We start from the raw sequence: 17,347 nt of genomic DNA on the forward strand, positions 1-17,347 counted from the left end.
GTTCCAAAATGTTTTCAGTAATGTCAGGTCATTCCCAAAACTTATGCCAGAAGCCAGCACTGTCTTGAGAGCATCGCGGTGTGGAATTGGGACGTGTCTTAAGCAGTATCAGGAGCTAGATATCTCTATGCAGGATATTGAAAGGCGTATATTTTAATCGGGCATTTCTGGAGATGTCAAGGGGAAAAAACTACTATGTGATTCTACTAATAGTCATTGACACATCTGCCCAGGTTGTTGTTCCATTCATCTCTTCATTAAGGCATTTGGTCACTATTAATTTTCAGAAGGGCTTGCTATAAGCAAGTAACTAAAAGAATCCCTTCTCCGTCATGAATATCCAACACCTCTTGTTTATAGTATGAAGGCTCCCACAAAACTGAATAATGATTCCCCACAGTCTGATTCGATCTGGAACGTCTACTAGATGACACTTCCAGATTTTCAATTATTTTCTAAGCTCTTACTGCTCACCCCATCTATAAGTTGTTAGAAACAGCATAATGATGAAAATAGTGAATCCCTTTTTTCCAATATCTTTCATTATTTATTAACATCATTTCTATAGGGTGGACCAGCCACGTGGACAGTGGAGCAATTCACAAGGAACAAGCATAAGTAATACAGCTGGCAGAGAAAGCAGGAAGATGCTAATTAGAATAGAGAAATTGACTACTTTTCATGGTAGGGAATGAACAGGTGAAGTTTTGAGGTCTTTTTGGGAGGACATCAAGTTGGAATTAGGTCTGAAATATTAGGGTTTGGAGATTTGTGATCCTTTCTATGAATCTATAAATGTATTCTGCACATAGATGTCTCTGCCGTGGTTACCAAATCGGTTGTCTTTTTTAAAAGCATGCTTTGAGAGTGATACTGTATGGGGCCTCCATCGATGTTAGAGCAACCTCAAGATCCTGTTTAATTATGGAGTCTCTGAAGAGTTGACATCAAGGATGGCTTCCTTATTGTTGGGTCTGAGCCACATTGGACCAGTTTACAAGTTCAGGAGGTAAAAAACCGTCATCCCAGTTTCAATCTTTTTGCCATGGTACCTGGGGCTGTAAACTCTCTGCGAAGGCGTCTGTGTAGTGTAAATTGTTCCAGGGACAACAATCTCTCTGCCATGGTGCCTAGGTTGCAATCTCTTTGCCATCGCGCCTGTGCAGTGCAGGCTTCCCAGAGGAATCAATATTCTGTGTTACGAGAAAGTTTCTGTAACTCAGAGTACTCGTCACTTACAGAGTGGGTCTGGCAGGCACCTCCCTCCTTCAGACTCCATTACTGTACCCACATGGTGGTGCATGCCAGACCTTCACAGCATCAGCAGCCCTGTGATAAGGTCAAATCTTTAGTTTCCTCTCCCCCACCCCTCAAACCTGCAACATCCACCGGAAAGTCAAATAACCACCATTTACCTACAGTTGTCTCTGTTTCAGTTGAGTAAAAAAAGCCTCGCAGTTTGGCGGGACTGCTCCTTTGGAGGTAGGGTCACACCTGATTTCAAGATTTCAATATGGTTTAATTCTTTAACTGAATAAATGTGTAAGAAGTTTGGAATGAGACACTAAGCAGAGGAATTTCCAGTGTTTAAGGTTGAATAACATTATCAATCCATTGTTCCATACTTGCAAATTCACTCCCCTCGACACGGGTGGATCAGGCCCTAAGGCAGGCAGCAGCTAGACTATTGGGAAGTGAAGTACCTGGCAGGGGTATGGCCACGATTAACACATAACAACAGTGTGGCTCAATGGTTAGAGCGGCAGACCCTGATGCAGAGTTCTGGCCCGGGACCAGGGTTCAATTCCCGCCTCGGCGGGTCTCGGGCTCAATTTCCTCAGACCTGACAATTCTCGCCTCGGTGCCTATTCTAATCATGGGCCCCACACTGCAACTCTGGGCAATAGCTTGCTTAACCTCCACACCGGCCCCAACAGCACTGGGATGCCTGGCTTCACCATGGGGGTGCCCAGGAGTGGACACCTCACAGGGAAAACCAGGAAGGGTTCCACAGCGGTATGAGTAATAGCGTCAGGAAACCACTTGGTGGCAGTGCGCTCTACAAATACCTTGACATTTACATTTACATTTACAATTACATATGGGTAAATTGTGTGATCAGCCAATGGGCAGTGAGATACAGAACCAGGCAACAGACTGGCTAATCAGGGGTTTGTTGAGGAGGGCGTGGTCAGTCAAGTGGGTGTCGGGGCTGTGGGGCAAGAGGTGGGTGGGGGCAGAAGAATCATCACTGCATAAGGAGGCTGCAGGAGAATTCATGCTTTGGTCACTCAAGACCAACAAGGAAATTCTTCACATTTTAGTGAAACTTTACTATAAAAGCTGCCTCTCACCCAGGCGCCTTTTAGTAGAGAAAACAGTGGCACACGAGCTTGAATCTCTAATTCTGATAATTTTGTTTTTAAAATAAGTACTGCATGTGAAATTGACCTTTTCTTCATTCCACAACAAACAACGCCCCACCTAAAACTAAAAGCCCCTCTGCTTTTGCACAACTTTTCCAGCTAATTCATCCTCTTGTATCTTAACAGCCAATTTTCGGTGTTATGTTTCTTGATCACATTGTATTTCCTAACCATCGTTCTCCGAGCATTAATTCTTGCACCGGGGTCGGTGTCAGGCCTCCGCCTGGCTGCCTCGATGCATTGGTTTGTCGAGCAGAATAAGCGGTAATTGTCATCGGAGGTAATGGGCCCATCTTTAGCATTCGCTTCAGGAGGGTAAAAGTAAAAGTAAGGTCCTTTCCCTGTCACTCGCATATTCCTCCGGGTGCTAAGAGGAGGCTTCCTTGCAAAGGAAAAGACATTTCTCCTGAATGTATAGTGCACCTGTAGGAGAATCTACATGCATTTCAATATAAAAGTGCACACCTACAGAAGGAAGCAAATGTAGTCACATTAGGCCTGGTCACGTCCGAATGAAGGTATCTTAAGAATCTTTGAGTTGAATAAAGTACAACTCAAGCCCCCCTAAGAGATGCAGAGTGCGCGCCCCCTCACCAGGGGAGGCACAGTTACAAGAAACTGAGGGGCATATTAGCAAGAACCATATCGCCGCTTTAGCGGGACTTTTTCCTGCTAAAGCGGCAATAATTTTATCGCCCTATTATCAAGCTGTCGCTAACAGCAGTTAGCGACAGCTTGTAGGCGATAGCTACAGGTCTGGGGCCCGCTTTGCATGTCAGCGATATTTATCGCTAATGACATGCAAAGTGGGCGTACCCAAACTGTTAGCGACTGAACGCTAATGCAGCTATCGCCTATTAGCAAGCCAGGCAAAGCAATAAAAATAATTGCGCTAAGCGCGATTATCGCTAGAATCTAACGCCTGCTAAAAAGTTGAATTACCTGTATAGTCAATGAGGGGTTGTTAGAACTGGCTATTTCTGGTAGGCTAAGGCTGACGCCAAAGCCAGGCAGAAACCACCATTCCAGTCAGGGCAAGGAAGTCCCAAGCCAAGATAACCCCTGCTCACCCCCTTGGTAGCTTGGCACGAGCAGTAAGGCTAAACTCGGAGGCAATGTGTAAAGCATTTGCGCCAGCACACAACAGCAACAACATCCTAGGCACACCACAAAAGGAACTCCACACAAGGTTATATAAAAATAACTTTTGTATTATCAAAACACATCAGATAAAAATCACACATGTACATTGTGCCAACTGGCACGGGCAATATTCATAAGGGATTATTTACAGGACAGGGCCACATGGGCCACTGTCAGAATCAGCACTTAGTAGAAATGAAATACTGTCAGAAATTAGAATAAAAGGATATAAAATCACTGTAGCACAAAGTAACAGTTATAAATCACAACCAGTATCTACTGGTAACAGGTAAGTACCACCTACGCAACCCTAACCACCTTAGGAGAATGTCACGCAGGGAACCAGGACCTCACTAGGACCACCTGTATTAGAAAGAACAACCACCTAAGAATAAAATACATTTAGGGGTATAAACAAGAACACCTTACCCATGATGCATGAAACACATTCAGAGGAGTAGTAAAGGAAAACACATGATGCCTAAAAACATTCAGAGGTGTACGGACAACCACCTAAGTATCACACAGCATTTAGGGGTCTAGGAAGGAACACATTACCCATGATGCATAAATATACATTCAGAGGAGTAGTAAAGGGAAACACATGATGCATAAACCTACACATTCAGTGGTGTTAAGAACAAAGCACATGATGCAATAAAATTACATTCAGAGGTACCAGAACAATACAATAGCGCAAAAATCACATGATGTCTAAAAACATTCAGAGGTGCAGGAATAACACATGATGCAAGAAAACACATTCAGAGGTGCAATAAACATACGATTGCGCAAAACTTACATAAGCCACCACCTGTGGCAGTCCCTAGGCCAACTGGCCTTGTTGGGGCTAAGACGCCCTGTGTCTCAATGTCAGGGGCCTAAACGGTGCAGGTGCCCACTACTTGCTGGGCACCTGGGAACAGTCACAAGACCTAAACGGTACAGCTGCCCACTAATTGCTGGGCAGCTGGAAATCAACAAAACTGCGCCAGGGCCCTCACTGACCCTTAGGCACAAACTGCGCCACTGCTGGAGCCACACAGGCTCTGAACTGCGCACTTGGAGCCACACAGGCTCTTAAACAATTATAGGCCCCTGGAGCCCCCCTCGTGGGCTCCTCCACACATGGGCCTCTTGGCTCGAAATAACCAATTAGCCCCCTGAGCCTCAGAGGCTCTCTAAACAATTATGCCCCCACGTTGGAGCCTTGCAGGGCTCAAAACGAATGCCACGGAGCCTCCCTGGGCTCTAAATTACGAGTGTCCCCGTGATCGCTGGAGCGGCCCTCTGTCATCGGGGTCGCTCTGAAGATGGGCGCAGGGGGAGGGGGCGGGCACCGACAACGTGCCCCGACACCACCCTCCCTTACAGAACAAAGCGTGGGCCTCTCTAGACCTGTGCAATCATCCTCCTCGTTGGAGCGGCCCACTGCCACACGGGGCCGCTCTTGACACAGTGCCTCCACCGGCACCACAAAAATCCATCTGCTCCCTCATGGAGCAGCAACAGAATTGCCCCCGCCTCACCCAGCCCAGCCCAGACTCACCAGACCTCGGCGGCGCTTCCCTGGGCAGGCGGCGCGGGACTTCTCTCCCTCCCCGGGGCTCCCCCTTCACTCAGGAGCCCCGGGACGGACACGGCAGGCGGCTTCCTCTCCTCTCGATGCAGGGCTCCCTCGTCACACGGGAGCCCTGTTCACCGGCCGCCATGCTCCTTCTTTCCCCCGGGCTGCGGGAACACGACGCTTCCTCACTCCCTGGGCTCGAGGAGCCTTCCCGGTCTCCCTCTCCACACGGGAGACCGGCAACGAATGAGAGAAAGCAGGCTTCCTTGGGGTGGACCAATGAGGTCGCGGCTCCCCGGACGAGCCTCCCTGACGTCACAGCGGCTGCGGGCCAGGCAGCCAATCGGAGCGCGGCTCTCGGGGACAGGCCTACGGCAAAGGCCAATCAGAGCGCGGCTCCTGTCGATGAAGGGCCAATCAGGTCGCTGCCCCTTCGTTTCTTTCTCCGCGGCTTCTGATCCATTTCAGGCCCCTGGGCCGCGGAGGTGAGAACACGGGCAATGCCGGGTGGGCACCGGCTTTACATAATTACTCAAATCGAGGTGGGCACTCGATCGGGCCACCAATCGAAGCGCTCTCCAGCGCTATAGGACCAACCACGGTCCAGGAATAACCATAAAGCGCTCACAGACGCTTAAAGCAGGAATAAAGCGCTCCCAGCGCTTAACAGAGAAAGTAAAGCGCTCCCAGCGCTAAAGAAGCAAAAAGTCAGGCACAAAGTCCTCCAAGGAATGCAGGACATCACAGGATAAGTCCATCAGGTATCCAGGGGCTGGGCAGGGCTCAGGGAGGCAAGCCTTCCCCTGAGCCCAAGCAGCAGCACGCCCCTGGCAGATTCCAGTTAGAAAACAAGAACCAATTGGAAGGGGACACAGCCCCTTCTTATACAGAGAAAAGTCTTTGAAGTCTTTGTGCAGGCAGTGTGAGGACCAGCTAGGACTGGTTATAGGGAACTCCTTTTAGTATCAGGGACAGAGGTGACAGTCGCCCAGCGGGGAGGTGGAGCCAGCATTGTGGTCAGGCAGGCACAGCCCTTCACTATCAGGTGCTATCTCCTCCCACTTCCCTGGCAGCAGATGCTGCCTTTCATCCACGGGCTGACTCAGACAACCTCCTGGGGGCTCTGCAGCCCCTGTCACATTCAAACCAGACAGTCAATCCACGAGCAGGCCCAGGCACTCCTGGGCCAGGCTCTCCAGCCAATCACACGCCAGCCACAGACTACACAAATATACCAACTTATAAAAGTGGCACTTCTAGACTAGACACAATCATGCAGCATACACCATTACGCAGCATTCAATCTCACGAGTTCGCACATATCAAACTCGACCCTGCACTCCCCACACATCAGGAACTACCATGGGCATACATATTCCCCATTCATTCCTATGGGAGGGCAGGTCACTCACCACACATACACAGAAAGCTCACGCACTTTACACTGTACCACAGTGAAAAAGTGCGCAAAGGCCTAAAACCATCAACACTAGGTTCCAGAAACAGGCTAGGAAAAAGCAAAACGTTTCGGGGTGAACCTGCCAAAAAGGGACAGGTCCAACAGGGGTGGATTATCACATTAAGCCCCCATTGGCGTTAATGCGAGAATATCGCTGGATTTCCAGCGATATTCTCGCATTGAGCCGCTATAGCTGGCTATTTTATCGCATTGGAGATAAACGTTGCTGATAGCACGTTATCTCTGCGATAATATCCGGCGATAGGCAGCAATAAAAAAAAGTGCGATAAATATCACTACTCCTTGCTAATATGCCCCTGAATTTTCCCCCCTCTAGTCCTGAATAACGTAAGGGATAAGTGAAGGTTGGTGTCAGTGGCATGCACTGCCCATGGCATCTTTTGTCAGGAGGGAGCTAGATAGCAGAAATGTTACTCTTTAAGGCAATACTGGACTCTCACCTAGTCTGTATTCAGCATGGAGCACCAGAGGACCCCCAGATGTATCCTTTGCCGGATTTAGCGCTGGTGGTGCCGGGTGCAACAATCCTTTTCGCGCCCTCACACCCCATGACCGCCTGCTCAGATTCTCTCACTAACACCAGGAAAAAGTGTCCATCCTTTCCAATCAGAAGTTATTGATAAAAACAGCGCCCAACCCACCTGAGGTTAGACCCCCCTTCACTGGTCAGCGCCCTGTGCGGCCGCACCTGTGGCCCTGCCCTAAAGCCGGCCCTGGATGTATCTATTAAGGCGACGTTGCCGGGGTATGAAGAAACAAAATTTAATTCTGCCTAGGGTGATAAAACTCCATGCGCTGCCCCTGCTGGGGGGATTGTGTTGGGCAGATGTATAGATGCCCATTATTAAGATAAGCACGCAGCCTCAGCTGTCAGGCCTCTGCAAGGGCTGCCTTGACCCAGGAGTCGATTACAGAGCAGCGCCCAGAAACCAGGGGCATCACTTACCCATCAGCCTGCTGCACACTCCTTGGGGCAGATCTGCTAGGCCTTTCCTAAGGGGATACCTGTTGCATGATCTCTCTGCAGTTATAGGGGTGCCAGCATGAAGGGGGGCCAGTGGGGGTCAACACCACCTGAGCAGAGAGAAGGGTGATGGAGTAATGTGCATACCTGTCACACAGAAAGGGTTGCACCTGAAACTGCACGGGCAGAACTGGCGTTGGCCTTGTAACTCGGGATCTGGTTTCGGACTTGAGGGCAGATTTACAAGCTCCTTGCGCCACTTTTGCGTCACTTTTAACATGGGAAACGTGACGCAAAAGTGGCGCAAGGGGCTTGTTAATCTGCCCCTCGGTGTCTTTATGTGTTTGTGTTTGAAGTGAACCAGAGGAAGTAGTGAGACCCTTGAAGTACACACATCCTGATACCACACCAGCATCCTTCTTCAGTGAGGGGTCAGCCAACAATATTCCTCGTGTGTCCTTTCCCCTTTTGGAAAAAGAATCTCAGCCACGTTCTCATTTAAACAACACCGACTTTACTAAACGCAGCATAAAACTGAGATTACCATGATCCACAGTAGTAGTAATATATGTGTATGGGGGGTGCACATTAGGGGGTGAACAGAGCTTTAGCCAGGATGTTGTTATGCAAACAATCTTAAAGTTATTACACCTGTTCTGGAGCTCTTGACATTTTTTCAGCACTATAAGTCGGACATCAAATACTATCACATCTGTGGGAGCTTCTGCTTTTAAAACCGGTTTTGACAAAGATGAAATCAACTAACATTCATTCTGAATGTTGAATATCAGCTCTGTTGCACATTTGCACAGCAAACATGCATAACTTTATTAATACAACTAATTACATGTGGGAAATGTAGTATAGGTTTGATCAGGCACAGTAGCTTGAACTTTGTCTGTGGATACACAATTCTTCTCTGTAGATGGCAGATGAGTGCCACAAGAACGAGGTGATCTGCTGCTTAAGGGTCCGTCTGATTCACAAGGGTAAACTTAGACCAGAAGTCTAAGTTTAGACCTGAAGTCTAAGTTTAGACCAGAAGTCTACACTTAGACCAGAAGTCTACATTTAGACCTGAAGTCCACATTTAGACCAGAAGTCTACATTTAGACCTGAAGTCTACATTTAGACCTGAAGTCTTCATTTAGACCTGAAGTCTGAGTTTAGACATGAAGTCTGAGTTTAGACCTGAAGTCTGAGTTTAGACCTGAGTCTAACTTAGACCTGGAGTGTAAGTTTAGATCTAAAGTCTAAGTTAGACCTGAAGTTTACATTTAGACCTGAAGTCTAAGTTTAGACCAGAAGTCTACATTTAGACCAGAAGTCTACATTTAGACCTGAAGTCCACATTTAGACCAGAAGTCTACATTTAGATCTGAAGTCTACATTTAGACCAGAAGTCTACATTTAGACCTGAAGTCCACATTTAGACCAGAAGTCTACATTTAGACCTGAAGTCTACATTTAGACCTGAAGTCTTCATTTAGACCTGAAGTCTTCATTTAGACCTGAAGTCTGAGTTTAGACCTGAGTCTAACTTAGACCTGGAGTGTAAGTTTAGATCTAAAGTCTAAGTTAGACCTGAAGTTTACATTTAGACCTGAAGTCTAAGTTTAGACCTGAAGTCTGCATTTAGACCTGAAGTCAAACTTTAGACCCTGAAGTCTAACTTTAGACTTCAGGTATAAACTTAGACTTCAGATCTAAGTTTACCTTTGTGAATCCGGCCCTCCCAAGTTTACTACTTTTTGGTATTCACAAAGGTAAGTTACTGCTAGTGACTTTAATACTAATAATTGTACTAGTAGTATGATTACTAGTAGTAAAGTTACTAGTAGTAACTTACCTTTGTAAATTCCAAAAAAGTAGTAAACTTTGACTTAAGTCTAAGCTTACCTTTGTGAATCGGGCCCCAAGTGAGCAGACCCTGTCTCACCGCTGGAGCACTTCAGAGCAGGAACTTTATCCAACCCGACTCTACCTGGAGTGTGCAACACACTAACACCGCTTCCAGAAGGAGTGACACTCCTTGTTCTTTGCTTCCTCATCACACCTGCAGTGCTTTATGTATCAATCACGGTGGGTCGTTCCCATGTGAGAGGCGTTGTAGATGTTAAACACAATGAGAGTGCCCCCGCAGGTTTGTTTCACCTTGGTGTGTGACTAGCATCATGACACGTCACTGCTTGGTTGCTGGCCTGTGAGCTCGGATCAGCCAATCAAGGCAAGAGGGGGCATCCACTTATCTTTCATCTGTTGCCCTGTCAGGGGTATTTACAGCGGTATAATCTTGCTCCTCTGGTGCACTGACAGCCAGTCAGTCTGAGACAGCTTGGCCTGTCTCTGCCAGGAGCTGGGGAGCTCTGGAGCTGCGCCACGCAGACTCCTGTCAGAGCTCTGTGAAGAGCACCATTTCACCGCGCCATCTCCTCAGCCTGTCCTCCGGCGCCATCTGCTTCAGTCTGCAGTGTTCCTGCAGGGATCTCTCTCACAGTCGCTCCTGTCAGCAGCTTGCTTCCAGCTGTCCTTTCCAGCCTGAAAAGAATTCTCCACGCAATCGAACTGAAACACAAAACTGCTTTTTGCATCACAAATAGCGGCTGCTCTCCCAATCCAAGATGGAAGCCCCCTCTTGTACTTGTATGACCTCCTATGCACTTAGTATGTCAAGCAAATTTATCTAAATAAACATATATTTAACTGCGACGTGCCCCATTGTACGTAATAAAGGTAAAAACCGCCAACATCCAACAAACCATGCCTCCTTCCGCGGAAGTGCAATTTTCACTTCTCTTTATACCTGGGTATTTTTTATGGGAAACTTACAGTTAACAGACACAGTTCCACATTTTTCGTGAATATGCTGAATAACTCTTCTCAAGCATGTTACAGTGCATTGATGGAAGTGCTGCAACTTCACTACTTGCCTACAAAAAGTTATTACAGACAATAGAGAGTTCATACTATAGCTGCATTTAGATATCTGAACATACCTATAAGAGGAATCTAGATCTTAGATTCTCGTAGGGAGACAGCACTCTCCCTCTAAGTTGAACATTGCATTGTAACATTTATATTGTGCTTCTTACCCTAATGTGGGGTTCTTGGATGGGTAGAAAGCTCCTGTACACAGGTCTGTGGTTGGAAGGGTGCTCTCAACAAAAGTGTGCCTGTGTGGGGAGTGTTTTGGTGTCTTTTGTGAAAGACCAGAGAGGTGCTCTCATCTTGTTTTGGGGTGCTGTATTCAGCAGTGTGATGGATGAACACACTCTGAGAGATAAGACACCCAGATTTATTATTGCTGTAGGCTGGGGGCTTCGTACGTATCTCTGAGTTTTTGTGATTTCTTTCTTCAGAAATGTTTTCTGCTGTTTACAGTAGAAGGGGGTTCACTTGGAGCTCTTGTGTTGGAGGAATTGACACAAGGTGTGTAGGTAAGGGGTAGTGGTGGATCCTTGTGATTAGCATAAAAGATGAAGGACGATTTGATTGGTGGTGGGTCTGCACCAATGGACTGCATTAGTGTAAAGTACACTCACGATTTATTCAGTAAGATTAATCTTTATTAGGTAACAGCAACTCCACATCTTACTTCATCTTTCATCTACGCCAGAACTTCTCTACCCTATAGATTCTATATTCCACCCAGTGATGTGGATACATTCCAAACATGGAATGCATCAACACCACAATTAGAGTCCTGTAGATCACCCTTCGTCAAGGAAAGCCTTCCCATGTGCTACTGAGGGCTTAGTTTAGAGTGGGTTCATGATACATTCGATTGAAAGAACCAGCATGTCTGATAGGGTGATGTTTGGTTGGAATTGAATGAGCGATTCATATTGCGTTAGATGACATCGCCTCCAGGCAGAGGCTTGGTTTGGACTGTTATGACCATGTCCTCAGACCCACCCCCTTAGCATGGGACAACACGTGGTGGCCTACCGCCCTCAGCAACCCCCCACACCCACGGACGACACCGGGACCTCAGCATCATACTCGACTCCTCCCTCACCATGACCTGACAGATCAACGCCATCTACTCCAAGTGCTTCAACACCCTCCGCATCGTTCGCAAGACCTTCAAATGGATCCCCCCTCAATCCAGAAAGACCGTCACTCATGCACTCATAACAAGCAGACTGGACTACGGAAATGCCCTTTACGTCAGAATCAACAAATCCCTGCTCCGAAAACTTCAGACTATCCAGAATACCGGTGCCAGACTCGTCCTCACCATCCCACGACATGACCACATCACCAAGCAACTACTTGACCTCCACTGGCTCCCCATCAAGAAGAGAGTAATATTAAAGCTACTCACTCACACCTAAAATCCCTCCACAACATCGGGCCCCAGTACCTCAACGAAAGAGTCTCCTTCCATGAACCTAAGAGAAACCTCCATTCCACTGACCCCGCCCTCACCGAACCCCACGCATCCGCAGAGCCAGAGCGGGTGGAAGAACCTACTCCTACATCACGGCAAAGACCAGGAACGAGCTGTAGCTCAATATCAGATGCTCCTCCACTCTGCACACCTTCAGGAAGAGCTTCAAGACCTGGCTCTTTGGCTGAATCGGTGCTGCACCCCCCCCCCCCCCCCCCCTCCCCCCCCCCCAGCTCCTTGAAAACCTCACAGGTGAGTAGCACACTTCACAAATCCCTGATTGATTGATATTGTTTGGGGAGGAATATTTTCTATGCAACCATGAGTGATCCACTCTTGTACTGGATACTTTCTATGTAGGTAAGTGAATCTTGGAAACAAATGTATTGCTCCGGTTCAGGTGGTGATGGCTGTGCTGGTCTTCTCAGGTAAACATGCTTAATACACTGTGTGGGAATTTGCTTATAGCAGGGGCGGCTCCTCCGTTATGGCAGAGGAGCATCGCCCCCTGCTGAAAGATAATAAAACATTTTTATTATCATTTTATTTTTAGCCCTGCAGGCTGCGAGTCGAGGGAGGAGAGGGGCACTGCAGCACCAGGGAGGAGGAGGGAGTGGTGGGCACAGTCAAGTCAAACCATCATGCACACTTAGCATTTCTCCACCAAACTGTGTTGTACAGCTGGGTGGAGTCTCCCAGTCTATGTCTGAGCACTGAACCGAGGTGCTCAGACCATTCCCTGCATGTGAGCAGCGCTGGCAATGGGAGATGGGAGCCTGTGCAGTGTGCATAAGGATCATGACAAGGACGCGAGGATCGGGAGCAAGGCAGCGGCTGTCAAAGCATGTAAGTTTTATTTATACTTTTTGTTTATATTCCCCTCCCCCCGGCACACCACTTCGCAGTACGAGTGGCCGCTATTGGCTTATGGTGCCCATAAATCAAGAGACGGTGTAGCTTTCAAGTACTCTTGCAGGTTATCCTAGCAAAAGCAACATCATTACTTCCTTTCTGAACTTCAGATATTCCAACTTATTCCGTCATCTGTCTGGCAGAGAGTTCCAGAGCCTAGCTGCCTGGACAGATGAGGCAGATCCCCCAGTGGATTTCTTTTAGTAGTGTGGTACGACGACCCTTGGAGCTAATCCGGAGGATAGTGTTGTATTTGTGGAGTGTTATTATAAACGCAGTTGTAGGTCCCCACAGTCTTTTCCTGGAGTTGTTCTGTGAACAATGCAGAGTGCTTGAAAGACCAATCGTCCAGCTATGGGCGGCCATTGGAGAGTTTGGAAGACTGACCTAATTTGCTCCCTTGCATGTAGGCGAGGTAGTCGTCTTACAGCTGTTTTCTGAATCTATTGTAGTTTTCTTAGTAAGAAACCTTATTAGGCACCAAGTTATAGGCCATCAGCATAGTCAATCCTAAAAATAAGTAGTGACTTTCTAGAAGAACTAGAATGCAGGGGAGTGGTCATCTTAATAACTTTCACCAAGAGGAGAGCGGTCAAGGTAAGTTTGTCCTTCGTTACTGATGTACTGCACATTTAATGGATGATCTTTTACAGTGTTTAGTGATGGAGCTCAAATAAAGAAGATGCACAATATCCAGAACATCCGCTACATAAAAGTGCAACATCAACGTCCATGATGTTATTGGCGATACATGGTTCACCGTCACAAGCAAAGAGATAATGTATATTGCTGTGATCTCATAAAATGCAGAGAAATATATGACCTGGGCATGATGCCGGATTTGGTGGCTCAGTGGACTAATTCATCTACTGTAGGGAACTGTGTTTGACCTCATGGTCACAGTTTCAAATCCCAGCAGGGTCACTCAGCCTTTCATCCTTCTGAGGTCGATAAAATGAGTACTATGGAGTTAGGTAACAATAAACATCTGATATTCAGCGCCTAGAGCCACTTCAGAGTGAACGTGCGCTTTACAAATACATGTTATGTTATATCTCTGACAGCATTATGTCCCCCAGGTCCCCTCCCCATAAGTCCCCCGACACCCCGCCCTCCCGCCCGCCCCATCACAGTACCTTGCATCAGACTCTGGAGGTTGAGTTGAGCCTCCTGATGCAGCTCTTCCACACATGGCAGCCGGTTGGAGGACAGAAACACGTTCACTGGTTGCTGCCATGACACCTTGGAGTGGACGGCTTTCTTGCTCTCCTGATCCAAGTTAGAGCCAGCTGCAAAAAAAACAGAAGACAATAAGACTAGAACTTAAGCAGATATATAATACAATTTATGTTATTTATATATTTTATTTATTTACAATATGTGATGAAATGTGTGACTGACAGAACAAGGACCTTTTTGCATGTGAAACCTGCAAGCACCACTCACTCATATGCTCTAGTTTCTAGTTTGAACAGTAGGTGGCAGCAGCGGATAAACTTGTACCTAGGTGTTCGATTTGTCATTTTGTTTCGATTTGTTTTATAGAGCGTCAGTTTGTTTAGGCTGCATTTGCAACAGCGAGTCACTAGGTGGTGCTGTAAATCAGCATCTAACAGCGAGCTACCCAAAAAATCATAAGCGACCCTCGTTGTGACCCGGTCTCGAGACCAGTTTGTCTGCACAACATTGTGTTAGTTTAGTCCCTTGCTCGCCTGTGCACTGGTTTCTGTAGCCACATCGGCTAAGCAGAGGGCTTTGTTAAAGGTGTCTTTATTTGCTGCAGTGTTATTAATTATACCATTCAATGTTATTAAAATAATGAATCATAGCGTGAAAGCAAGGACACAACGGGACACTAATTAGTGCGAGAGAAAACGCGGACCTAGAGACTACGGAATGCAGCTTCAAGCAGAGAAATACATAATGTAAGTGAGTTTACAGACCAACAATTCCCTTCGCTTCTTACTTCACTAGAATTGTTTCCGTATATATGTTATAACTATATCCAGAGACACTGAAATTATGCGGCAAAGCACATCCTGTTCCTGCATTATTCTGCAGCGTGAACACATTAATATAATGGTGCAAAAACTCTTCCCCTGATTAGTACTAGTTTAACACCTGAATGCAACAGCAACAACTGAAAGGCAAGTAGTTAATCTTTGCAAAGGGCCTCCCGAGGCGGAGCACCACGTGTGATTCTTTTTAGTACCTTTTGAACGGTTGTACGACCGTACAACGCAGGAAAATACATTGTATGCTTTTACCACGCATTTTTTTACCATGCATGTTTTTACCACGAATATGTTTTTTACAATGCATGTCATTACCACGCATTGTTTTCATTTATAAAAAACAATGTATTTGTGGGGGGAGCCCCCCCACACTCCCCAACTTACCTTAAATGCTTGGTAAAGGCATACGTTGTAAAAGCATATTTATGGTAAAAATATGCGTGCTAAAAAATTCATTTTTAAAGGCATAACAAGGTAAAAACCTCGTTGTAAAGGCTGCTTCCCCTTTTGAACAGTCTGAGCAGCAAGCAGTTTTTGTTCATATCTAAAAATTGCATGGCGAGTTGGTGATTATGTGGTAAAACTATCATAAGGCAGGACATGGCAGTCCACACGCAGAATCACAAAGTGCCATTGGTCCTGAGCATGGTGAGAGAGACAGATTTACAACTGATGGCTAAGCAGGTGCGACGCCTCCAGGCACGCAACACCCATTGGAATCAAAGGGCTTCAGCCCCCCCCCCCCGTCGTGAGTGGCAGCCCGGGCTCAGACAGCTCCCGGGCACGCACACAGCCGCACCTGAGCACTTCACAGGTCTTTAAAAGACTATGTGCATGTGAATGAGGCTTTGTTGTTGTTTTACCCCTTCCAAGAGCCCCTGCCGCTCCACTCAGCCTATTGCTTAAAGTTTCAGCCCCCCCGAAATTTTTTCTTAGCCCCCCCCGAAATGTCGCTCTAGTTGCGCCTCTGGGCTCCTCCGTTGGAGCGGAGGGGCGTCACCACACTTAACCCCTTCGGTGCTGCAGACGGCCCCCGGCCATCCCACATGACGGTGGGTGTGTTGGGAGGACAGCCGGGGGCCGTCCGAACCTCGCCCACTGATTAAATCGCCCGCACCGCGATGGAAATCACGCCGCGGTCAATGGGTTAAATACCCCCAATCCCCGAGATGAAAAATCAAATGGTAATTTATTACCATTTTATTTTTCTTCCTCCTGTCACGAACCGTAAGTCAGGGCAGGCCGGGGCTTAGTGAGAGCGGCAGCAGGGAGGAGGGTGGGCTGTATGTGCACTTTTAAACGTGTGACTGTACCTTTGGCCGGCCGGCTTGCAACAGCCGGCCAGAGATGTGCACTTTGAAACTTCTAACCCACCTGTATTAAGACAGCTGGGTTAGAGCACGTGCAGGCCTCCAGAGGGCTTTGGAGCACAGAGACAGGCCACTCCCTCCAATCAGTGCGCTGCTGTCATGCTGGTGAGAGCAGCGCCAAGATTGGTCGAGGGAGTTTCTGGGGCCTGCACTGCGGTCGCGACGAGGTCCGGAGCGAGGAAGCCCTGCAGTGAGGTAAGTATGCCTCCCTCGTAGATGCCAGACAACTCTCTGGCTAAGAGCCATATTTCGAGTGTAGTAGACAGGATACTCTGTCACAAAGATAGTGAATATCCTGTCCAATGTTTTATAAGGGCATTATAGCCTATGGCACTTGTAATATGGCACATGGGATGTACAGCAAGTTGTGGATGGAGTGTCCTGTCTGCCAAACCCTAAATATGGCTCTAAGTAGAGTCTCTGTCATTACAGTAAAAGACCGGTGTTTCGATGCAGTGTCCCTTCTGCCAGACTCTGAATAAGGCCCTAGGCAGGGTCTCTGTCGTTACAGTCTCAAGGCCGGTGTTTGAATGGAGTGTCCCGTCTGCCAAACACTTAATAAGACCGTAGGGGTTGTATGATGTTACAACGCCATCTTTTAGATCGCGGTACATCACAACGCATCTTTTGCAACGCAAGTCGTGGAGAAGTGTGCCTCACTGGTTAGAGCGGCAGACTCTGAAGCAGAGATCAGGCCCGGGACCAGGGTTCAAGTCCCGACGCGGCAGGGTCTTGGGCTCAATGTCCCGGACTCGATAATTCACGCATCAGTGCCTACTCTAATCATGGGTCCCACGCTGCAACTCTGGGCAATAGCTTGCTTAATCTCCACAACAGCCCCTACAACACTGGGATGCCTGGCTTCACATTGGGGGTGCCCAGGAGAGGCAGCTCACAGGGAGAGCCAGGAAGGGTTCCACAGCGTTATACAGCGCCGGGACGCCCCGTTGGGGCAGCTGTGCGCTTTACAAAATACACTACATTTACATTTACATTTACCACGACTAGGGCTGTACGGTGCTGGACTTAGGAATAGTAAGATTTACTATTCCAACTCCAGCCTACGTACAGTAGGGA

General features: G+C 47.5%; 1 protein-coding gene across 7 annotated transcripts in view; it reads right to left on the minus strand.

The window, feature by feature from the left end:
• Window positions 1–17,347, minus strand: part of NHSL2 (NHS like 2) — a 1,069,731-nt gene that overhangs the window by 28,199 nt on the left and 1,024,185 nt on the right. For all 7 annotated transcript variants that reach the window (XM_078663807.1, XM_078663801.1, XM_078663804.1 and 4 more), the window contains one exon: window positions 14,022–14,174. In XM_078663807.1, the coding sequence (XP_078519933.1) occupies window positions 14,022–14,174 (153 nt within the window). The remainder of the gene's footprint in view (window positions 1–14,021; window positions 14,175–17,347) is intronic.

Source organism: Lissotriton helveticus, chromosome 10, assembly GCF_964261635.1.
Source record: "Lissotriton helveticus chromosome 10, aLisHel1.1, whole genome shotgun sequence".
Taxonomy (NCBI): Eukaryota; Metazoa; Chordata; class Amphibia; order Caudata; family Salamandridae; genus Lissotriton; species Lissotriton helveticus.